Source organism: Trichoplusia ni, chromosome 13 (assembly GCF_003590095.1).
Source record: "Trichoplusia ni isolate ovarian cell line Hi5 chromosome 13, tn1, whole genome shotgun sequence".
Taxonomy (NCBI): domain Eukaryota; kingdom Metazoa; phylum Arthropoda; class Insecta; order Lepidoptera; family Noctuidae; genus Trichoplusia; species Trichoplusia ni.
The window spans coordinates 363,762-374,850 of record NC_039490.1 but is presented as its reverse complement, the minus strand read 5'-3'; the positions used below and the strand labels follow the sequence as shown (position 1 = coordinate 374,850).

At 35.5% G+C, this 11,089-nt stretch overlaps 2 protein-coding genes across 3 annotated transcripts in view; one reads left to right on the top strand and one right to left on the bottom strand.

The window, feature by feature from the left end:
- Window positions 1–7: 7 nt before the first annotated feature.
- LOC113500105 (ashwin-like) lies at window positions 8–1,029 on the bottom strand. The gene is given in 5 exon segments (XM_026880778.1): window positions 8–100; window positions 413–604; window positions 607–726; window positions 728–757; window positions 837–1,029. Coding segments are annotated over 5 exon segments (501 nt in total). The 5' UTR covers window positions 933–1,029; the 3' UTR covers window positions 8–37.
- Window positions 1,030–2,118: 1,089 nt separating this feature from the next.
- The window catches only part of LOC113499935 (blood vessel epicardial substance-like), a 34,538-nt gene continuing 25,567 nt past the window's right edge, over window positions 2,119–11,089 (top strand). For both annotated transcript variants that reach the window (XR_003401155.1, XM_026880540.1), the window contains exon 1: window positions 2,119–2,664. Coding sequence is in view for 1 of the 2 variants with exons in the window: in XM_026880540.1 (XP_026736341.1) it covers window positions 2,287–2,664 (378 nt within the window). In the remaining variant the exon portion in view is untranslated. The remainder of the gene's footprint in view (window positions 2,665–11,089) is intronic.

Below are 11,089 nucleotides of genomic sequence, written 5' to 3'. Positions count from 1 at the left end.
CATAAACAAACAAATAAAAAACCTAAATCCTCACTATTTATGGCCAGGTTATTGGTTTCCTTTCTTTCTTGGGTGGTGGACAGTCATTTGATAGAGTTGCCTGAAAAAAAAATATGTATTCAATTAAATAACAGCATTACAAACTGGTTGATGAAATCATTTTCTAATATAGCCTAATCTCGGTTACACAACATTATTTTTTATTAACATAAATGAAAAATTTAAGTTTAAAATATGAAATTAGGACTGTGATCTCTTTCATTGATATTACTACTTTCTGTATGAATGATGGTTGACAGTCGCTCAAGATCATAATGAAATGTTTATTTTTAATTAACTGTGTCCTTGAGCTGTGGCCTCAAAGTCCAAAGTGAAAATAGTAGTTAGTAAAGTATTAAAGGAATTCACTTACAGGGTCAATAGCAACTTTTCTTTTATTGATATTAAAAATATCATTGTGTGCAATTGGTGATATTGTTGTTTCTAGTTTAATTCTCTTTGTGTGGCTGGAGAACACGTCTGGCGGTGGTTTTAGTCTTTCACAGCTTAGTTTTACTTTGGACTGTTTGCTTTCTTGACTATGCATGACATTTAACTTTTTGCCGGCTCAGGGCTCGGTTGCCGCGTTTTATTTAGTAATTTGCCTCTGCCCGTATCCCTGTACTTCCTTTGGCCATAAGGAACGCAATAATTATGGAATACCTCCAATAGTTCATCCCTTCGCATTAGTTTCCATGTTTGGGACTCGAAGATGTCGCTGCAAATAGATGTTAAATAAATTAAGCATGTCTTTTTGTTTTGATATCATAACAAATAGTAAAATAACATGTTTGTACCTGTTGAATGACGCATATTAATTGGTCATTACTTAAAAGCTCAGGATGCAATAACATTTCACACGGAACCGACATTATACCAACAAAACATCGCATATAAAGAAAGTAAAAGAATACAAAAATATATCCAAATTTAATACCGCCTTACTTCAACAGCTGACATATTCGGATTGACAGTATAAACATTGTTTACGAAAAAAGCAATGGATCAGATGTGCTAAATTTAGCTTTTATTTATTTACCTGGGAAGCTTTCGAATAAAAGGTTAATTATTTTGGAAAATATTAATACAATTACTCTTTTAATTCTACATTTCTCTAAATTTTGGGTTTGCTCAAAAGGCTGGAACTAGCCTTCTAAAATGTCTCTTTAGAAATTTTCATGTCCTCGTTATTTTTCTTAAGAAACCACAAGCAAAAAAGGGGTATATAGTTTTATTTCAGTTCAGTTATTTTAACAGAAATGAATAGTTTCTCTTTAAATAAAATTATGTCATAGACTTGTGATAAAAACATAAACACTAAACTCATCGTCTATGGTTTCTGTCAATAGTACAGCAGTGCTGCTTGTCATTTGTGTGCTTCGATTGTTTGCTTTACTGTTTCCTAACGTTTTATTTTGGACTCTTGAAAGAATTAATTCAAAATAAGTTATCGTAGTTTTAGTGAGTGGTAGAGTACTAGCGGACTGTCTCGGTGCATTTGCGCTTATTAGTTAATTAATTTAGTGCAGCGGAGCGGATTTATATTTTATTTTAACTAAAATAAAATCCCTTTAATTTATTAATGTTTTCAAATAATAGATTCGATAAATTCGCGTTATAGTGTAACATAACAACACTCAAATGCTAATTGCCGCTGGAGTTTCGATGACAAATTCAATCGGGGTGTGTGTGAGAGAGCGGTGGGACTATGTTGTTTCTCAGTGCCTTAGCGATCGGAATGATAACTGGGCTGCAGACAGGGACTGAAAGGGGTTACGGTATAAGGTTACGCTACCGGTATAAAATAAGTGTACCTTAAAAAAATAAAAGTAAGGGTATACCGCTATTTAACCTTTATGCGATATCGGTACCGAAAAATATAGCGTTGACAGTTGCGGGACGTGGGCGAGGGGTGCGAGGCACCGAAAAGGGTGGTCAAGGCCAAGGCACGACCGTGCGCGCCGGCAACAATCCTGTTTTCTTCGTCTTTCCATCTCTTTCATACCTTTATTTAGTAACGGCTAAGTACTGCTAGCGAAATATACCTTTTTATATTGGTACCCAAAAATTAAGGTACCGAAATAAAATTAGGTATCCAAATATAGCGGTAACAATTTTTTTACGATATGACGTCATACCGTTATTTAAACATACCGTAATTTTCGGGTTATTCAGTCCCTGCTGCAGAATGTCACAACGGAGGCGCCGGTGACGAGCAGTGACAGCAGTGCGGCGAGCGCGGGAGAGATGGGGCTGGTGGAGACGACGCGGCTGGCGGTGCACACGGCCGACCTGGTGAACGTGACGGTGCACGAGCGCCCCTCCATGTGGGACCTGTACCTGAACCACTGCCCGCGGTGGCGGCCCATCAACCACGTGTTTTTCCAAGTGGCCAACGTATGCTTCCTGCTGTCGTTCCTGGCGCCGCACTCGGCGGGCGGGCTGCTGTGGCTGCGCGCCGCCCTCATGCTGGGCTGCGCCTTCTCCGCCATGTGGGCCTGGAGCATCGAGTGCTGTCTGGACGCTGTGCTCTGGAACTGTGCATTTATTGTGATAAACTTTGTTTACTTCTCTATACAGTTTTATTTGATGCGCCCCATCAAGTTCCATAAAGATATTGAAGAGGTAAGTGTCAAGTTATTTGTGTATAACAATGTTTGTTTTTGTTTATAAATGTGTTGTACCCTTCTAGGCCAAAAAAATATTGCTTTGCTTTATTTTTCCAAGTATTTTAACTGTGTAACCCATTATTTGCTCATCATTGCATATTTATGAACCAGTTTTTGTAGACAATTAATTTAATATAGGCTCCTTGCCCCTATTATTTAACATATATATTAAGGTTCACTAAACAAAAATGCAACAAATATCTCTAAAGAATATTTATAACACTACATGACATGTGCTCAATTAAAAAAAAGTTTTAAAGGAGTATAATAAAAAAAGTATTGTTATTAATTACCTCAGGTTGATGAATCAGAGGTCAACTCCTTTGAACAAGCTGAAGGCTTTAAGATCAAAGCACAACCTGTTTTGAAACTTAATCTTGCCAAAAAGTCTCACCTTACTATTTCAAAAGCACAAAACCTGTTTGAATAATTTTATCAATGATTGGAACTATGAAACCATATACCTACTGCACATATTTTTATAGGTACATCGAATATTAATTTTTATTAAAAAAAAACAACTGATCCTATGGCATTTTTTTCTGTGTGTTTTAGAATAAAAGTTAATACAGCCAAGTCATAAATCCCCTACTTACTCATTTCAAGTAGGTATTGTGTATGAAGGCAAAAAATAAAAAAGTATATTAAAACCCCTGCTGTTTCAATGTTGGGGTAGCCATCATTATTAACAGAGGGAAAGATGTGTTAATAAAGCAATGCTGAATGTTGCATAACTTGCATAATATTCACCTTTAGTAATTAAACTTTTATTATATAATTGAGTATGCTGCTCATTAATTAAAGTGTAAAATTACTTAGATTATGCAACAAATTATTTTAAATGAAATACAAGAAGAAATCCTTAAAAAAAAGTATAGCACAGAATAACTACTTAGTGCTTCAAAAAAAAATGTTTAGAATAATGCCATATTAGAAAAAAAAGTAGAAAATGAGTTAAAAAACCCTTAAGTCTCCTTTGAATTCGGCAATCCTCTTTGGATAAAATTATCATAGATAGATCGTAAACTGGATTAACTTTTTATGGCGAAAACTTTGCGGGAGCCATAATTGCGCGGGCGTAACCAAAGGTTTCTGATGTATACTAAATCTGGCCTTCTATGAAATTAATTTCGGGAATAGTCTTAAATGTTATTGATAATCCGACACAAGGAGCGACTGCCTATCTGACCTCCTTAACCCAGTTACCTGGGCAACACGATACGCCTTGGTTAGACTGGCTATCAGACTATTTCTAGCTTCTACTACAACGACTACCTGTAACGACTGTCAAAGATGTAGGAATAACAGCCGGGACCCACAATTTAACGTGCCTTCCGAAACACGGAGGAACTCGTTATGACAAAGATGGTCACCCATCTACGGACCAACCGCGTCAAGCATAGATTAACCTGTGATCGAATCACTTATGCGGTTATAGCTTAGCCACGAGCTCCTCCGATTTCCTTAATTAATGTGAGATAAATACTGGTGATATACTAAATGATAAATTTTTATTTGACCAGCTGTTAAGAACAAAATAACGAAATTAAGCCGAATCCAAAAATAACTATATGCCTTATTTAACTCACCAGTAAATATTTTAATTGATAGGTTAAAAAAGGTAATTAGTTACCTAAATAACGGTTGGTAGGTCGCTCTAGATTTAATATTATAAAAAGAGCCTTTCCATTTGTAAGACATTTAATGAGGCAAATCCTTCGAGCTTTTGTCTCATTATTTATGCTTGCGTATGCTACGTCACTCGTTTCAAGATTTTGTATTTTATTTCAAGTTACTTATTAACTTTCGTAAATCACGAGGGTTTTATGATTCAGACAGACGATTCAGTCAGAACGTTAAAAATATGTTTTTTTTTTCACATCGCAAAAATGGCGGTAATAAGTGCCATATTATCGCTGTAATGTTGCTATATCGATCGGAAATGCTCTATTTTCAAATCAAGTCTTTATTAGCATATATTTAACTTGTCCAATACTAGTAGTACCGAGTAGTAGAGACTTGCAATAATATGACTGTCATACGACTTGTGGAATCAATAAACTCGTTACGTAATTAATGCTAACCTACATGACCTGACGGCGTCGAACTTTCATTGAAAATTATACGGTTAACAAAAAATATTAATAACATTAAATATTATTTCTACAAAATTTAATTTAACAAATATTTTGCAACGTATCAGGAAACAAAAGATAATTAGTAAAAGGTTTTTATCTCGATATAGTATTATTTATCAGTAGCAATAAAATTATAACTTTATCATATTTATGACTCATATTTTGTATTTTGTTTCCTTATTCGTGTATATCGTAATAATATGCTAAAAAGTAAATTTTGATTAGGCGTAATTATGATAAGTTATTTACTTATTCCCATATACAGTATTCGTTTGAGACATTAAAACAATATAAATTATTACACTTTGTGATTAATCTTCGATAAATTCTTCAAAACCTTAAAAAAAACAGCGACAGTTTTCAGAATGGAAACAACTTTTTTCACAAGATGAAATGTCGGTTGAGTTATGAATAAAAGAAAGTAATTTATGCTAAAAATCGAACTATTTATTAGTGTTGTATAAAACTTGAGAAAGTAATAATACCTAATTGTATGTTTGTCAAAACACATAAACTTCAAGCTTTATAAATAATTAATGCATTTGCAATAACTGTCTATTTCCAATCGTTAAATGACGATAATAAAACTTTTTTTTTATACTTTCATACTGATTAAACGGATGCAGAATTGTATGTGAATATTTTTTCGAACGTGAATCATCACAGGCATAATTAAAACACGCCTTTTTCCCACAGGTGATTTCGATTCTCTCAACCAGATAAAACCACGTTTTTTATAAAACCTGTATCTCAATAACACTGGCTTATGTTGGTAGGTGCTGTATGTACTATTAATATTATAAATAGATGAAGTTTGTGTCTTTGTAGGGATGTTTCCGGATGATGATTTCCGGGTGTACTAAAGCAATTTTGTAAATTCTTCTATCAACAGAGAGACGATATTATCTTGTGAAACATACCGCTCAAGGAAATATGCACGGGACAGTAAAGATACAATAATGTTGTCATATGTTTTCATAGTGTAAAATCCAGTGTCCGAGTGTGCCACCTCTCTTACGACACAGACTGACGCAATATAACTTAGTTTAAGAGTAGACGGAAGACGGTTATTCCCTATCCAGACAAAGTAACGTCTAGATTGTTTAGGACTGTCCTACATTTGTGTCGCAATGTGTCTCGAAGGCTGAAACATCGTTCGGTAACACCACATGTTCAGCCTTCCACGATCCTTCCATACTTATGCGCTGCCGATGACTCATACGTTTCGAAAGTCGATAGACACGCATCGAGTTCGGTGCACCTAGCAACAGTGGTTACTACACACCCAACACCAAATTTTACACAAAACAGTCCTTACCCTATTTGCTTATGAAAGTCAGAACCCCTAATAAAACCCCTGGGTGATTACTTCTATCGCAGCTGCATACTTTATTGTCCATTGTCCACGTTTTACCAATGACATTATTAGCAAAAAATTTACAATTGAATTTATATTTTTCGGTCGATGCCTCTTTCCATTACGCTACTAATTAGTATAATAGCAATAATAGTTAACATAGGTGCATATTATAGGAGAAAATAGACTAAGGAACTGGGCCAGGACCCGAAGATCAGTTACATATATCTCAAAACGTTGACGAGACGCTCAATTCTTGTATTGACTGACATGAAATTGTCACGTCACTTCACTTCATCACCAAAAAGGAATATCACGATGTACGTTGTCGTAGCTCTTAGAAGTCAAAATAAAAACATGTTTCCTCTCTACAACGTGGCAAGAGTGAAGCTTATAACCCCCTTAAATTATTCGTAATGCATATTTAATTATTGTGTTCACAGTTCGCAGTCGGTTGATATCTGATCCGCTGTAGCCCGTTTAATTAGAGTATTCACTTCATTTGAGTAATATTTGGTACACGTTAGTATAAGTTATTTCAAATGTCACGATGATGATGATGTGAATGAGAGTGCATTTGGTCATTTATATAATGACAAAATTCTCGAAACCAAATGGAAAATTGAGAGAGTTTTTATTTTCCGCAGCCATAATCCCTGCCACATTTTGTCACATACTTACTAAAAAGTATCTCACTTGAATATGATGATGATGCTTTTAAAAGAAATTCTCATTAATCGGCAAAATAAATAGGTTGTGTTCCAGAATTCCAAGATCTAACATTATTTATTTAATCGTCACTGACGTTTATTCTTTAGACAAGTGCAGAAATATTGCCTTTGTTGCAGTAAGTGTAAATTATCGTTACCCGCGTTACATTGTCCCGGAAAGTATTTCATTCTAAAATATCGGTTTCTTTGTTCACATTCTTTTGCTATATTTTATTGTGCTAAGTCGTTACTACTTGAATATATTTTGATTGAGTTACCCGTGACAAATCCTTGCATCGAACCGGTAATTAGTGCAAGTCTTGGCTATTATTGCTATTAATCATTATTGACGTTCAGAGGCCGATATTCTGCAAAGTAAACATTATACCGCATATTGAATTACATGGAAACGAATAGAAAGTCATCAAAGACTTCCTTGTTCAATGTTAATGGTTATTGTAAACGTATTAGCGTGCTAATTTAATAACATGTTTCTGTAATCTGTACTAAAATCGCATTACTAACGACTAACGAGGGTGGCCTAGATATCTTAAGACGACATAAACTATTCACTTGCAATAAATTTATCAAATCTAAGATTATATTTGATAAAAAACGGAGACTAACTATATTTCGAGGGGATTAATGGTTGAAGCGGCAGTCCTTTCTGTGCCCAGAGGTCAGTGGGGCAAGACGATGTGAATGCCCTTTCAGCTGTGACGTCACCACCTTGCTCACCACCCACCGAGGGTTAAACGTACTTAAAGTTTCACATTTGATGGAGCACAAGTTTGCAGTCGCCGTCGCCGTGCTATTGGCGAGGTATCAGATTTCCTTTTTGTAAACTTCTTGGAATATTGTTCCTACAAAGTTCGGTTGGCAATAAAAATACTTATGTATGTTGCTCTTTGGACATAAAGATTCGCGGCTATCGTATAAATTAATAGTTCATGACTTGTTCGTGGAGTTACGTTATTTGGCAACTATTCGCTTTTACGTAATAGTTTAAAGCCGAGCTTTCGGTAAAAATGAAGAGTTGTTTTATAGGAGCTGATGTGTTAGTGATAGGATTTTTGTGTTATTAGAGCGTTTTGGGTATGCTTCGTATCACTTCTTATATTTTTTTTAAACATAATATCTTTGAAAATCTTAACACATGAGCGTATAAAAAAATCCCCGCTTTTAATCGAAATTGCAGATAAAAATATTTGTTACAATGTGCTACAATTTATCAATGCGTGCTGCCGATTACTGCCCTGTTTGCATAGCAACGACACCTGGGTGTATCATTGATGCTTCCCACAACGTGTAACTCAATATTGTGGTAATCTATATTAAATAAACTGTTGTATTTTTAAACTTAATTATAATGTCTGATATAAAATGATGATCCAACTTCATTTCTTGTCGCCGGTACAACCCTGAATATCTAAAAAAATAATGACTGTGTAATTAGCCAGTGTATCGTCAGAAACTCATAGTTTCCAAGTCACCTACTTTCTCTGATTACGTAACTGTTACGCTCTTGTGTCCAAGTAAACAATTGGATGAACATGTTTAATTGCTTCCATACTTTGAAGGCCGGTTACGTGCCCCCGTTACCTAATGTGCATGGCCAAAAATCATCGATTCGTTCTGGCTCTTTGTCTTACAATATTTTGAGAAGTTCGGAATGAGTGAGGAGGAATTAAGACGACAAAAGAAGATTAAAGTTGTTTCCCCGTTATTCCAAATCAGCTTTCTATCTGATGTTGCTAGACCTGGGTGTCCATGCTTGCAGGTGACCAGGCGGCTGTTTTGTTGCCGCTAATAAAACAAGTACGTAGGATATTCCATTATTCGAAAAACTGATAACCGCAATACCTATACGCCAAGTCATTATCCTCCAAATGTTTCCTTAATAGAAATTCGCATGAATTTCCTTTCATTAGAAGGGTCTAAGCAAGGTGGTAAATCACCGACCGCAGCCGAGGTGTTCCGTAACGAAGCTATTGATTTAATGATTTTATGCAAAGCTATGTTGCACTATAAATGCTCAGCCAATATTGCTTGCTAACAGATGCGGTCCTCGTTGTTTGGGACCCTGATTGGTTTATTGGATCTCGAGACATGGCTGTCGCATGTCCACAGTTGAAAACAATATCGTACGATTGTACGAACGACTTTATTGGAGTACAAGCCATCACAACGAAATCGCTTTATTTTTTTTCTCAAAGAGATAATTAAATTTGGGACGTTTGTTTGAAACATTTATGATCAGCGAATCCTTTCTGTCCATCCAAAAGGTCAGTTAATTAGTCCCCTCCGAAATGTAATACATTTCATTGCTGTTGACAGAGGGTTGAAACCGCGGTCCCTCCCTCCGGTATGAGCGAAGATAGCTATTAACATATCTGGTTTAAATTAATAGCACCGCACTTGATTGAGTTTGTTTGACTTTCAGTAAGATAAACACATCATGAGGTAGGTCTGGATAATCTTGTTGACTTTGGAGATGGGTCGGGTGTTCGTACATTCAAAATTTAATACAGCATTCATTGTTTGCCTCTACTGTTTTATAGTTCCGATTTCCTTTAAGTGCTAGTGTAATAAAAAACAAGATATATTGGTTCTGTTCCTCTTTTACGGCCTTAGATAACACGGGGAGGTTGTTTTCAGTTCGGATAGTAAAAGACATGGGTTTTTTCAAAGGAGAAGCCTGCTGAAAGTCTTCAATAACAAAGACAGCTTTTTCAGTTTCGCTTGAAAGAAATGTCTTATATTTATAATTTATTCGAAACTTTCGCAAGCTTGAATACTTTCAGTTATTCTAGTTTCCTTACAACAAAATCCTCTTCCATATATAATCTTGCAGCCGCAACGAATCTGCTGTCATACTGCGAAATTATTCAGCAGAACGTCGCCTTTGGTAATGCAAAATTGGATATGTTGGCAACTGAAATTTAAAAGTACATACATTCATATTATATTCACAACTTTTGTTTGATATTTCGGAAACATGTTTTGAGAGAAAGGTACGTAACTATGTTTGTGAAATATCAACTTGTTTCTCGTTATTTTGTTTGAAACTTTTCTATTTTAATTAAGTGCTCTTTCTCTGGAGGTATATTTTTGTAAACTATCTATTATTTCAATTTCTAAGTTATTAATTGGATATTACTATTTTGGTGAATCATACACGACATTGTTCCTAGATTCGATCCAACTGCCAACGTTGGGCTCGAATGTTTGGCGCCAAACCTTTGGATGTTTATTTTTTGCTAGGGCCCTCTACCTGCCAATTTAATAGCCAACCTGCTGACAACGTTATCTTACAAGTCAAGTGCGTGTTGGGTTCTTTTTTTTTCTTTTAGGTAGCGTTGCCATAGTGAGAAGGGTCTCCGACAAGTAGGTAGGTAGATGTTTACACTATTGGTTAGTTTTGCTCTGTGCTCAGGTACAAACTGAAATCGGATTATGTTTTTTTTTTATCCACCACAGCATAATTTAAAAAGGGATCGATGCTACATTTAATATTTTGAAATGGATAGATCGAAAAATGTTATCTTCGAACAAGATTCTTCAATTTCAGATGGATTAAAGACTTGTCTCTAGTGATTCGAAAACCCCTTTTGAATAACTAAGATGCACCTGAACTTCTGCAACAATTCACATAATCAATTAACAATAAAATGGGCTTATTAGTATTTTGGGGTTTCACATTTTCAATGATTACGGTAATTAACGGGTGTCGTTCCGGTACTTATCTGTTTCGACGTCGGGCTCCCATGGAATACAAGGAAGTAAATAATTAAGTAAGCGTTCGATAGAAAACGGCACATTGTCAGTTCACGAGTTTCTCACTTGTCAATGGTTATTGTTCTCCAACCTTCGATGTGGTTTTTGTCAATAATTACAATGGCGGCTCCGTAACCTTTTTGTTCTCAAACTGAAACGGGATTTCGATTTAACGAGATTGATTCTTCCGTATAAAGTGATCGAGGTAATTACAAAATCGAATCTTCAAGCTTAGTACCTATCTATACTAGTATCAGAATGAGGTAAAGTTTGTGAAGTTTGAAAGGGGATTAAGGATTCTTTTACTTACAGAAGCCACTTTATTGGTGAGTGTCATAGGGTAAATGTTTGCCCTAAAACACCTCCTAACGAAATAGACATAGGTCAGCTAGTAGTTTA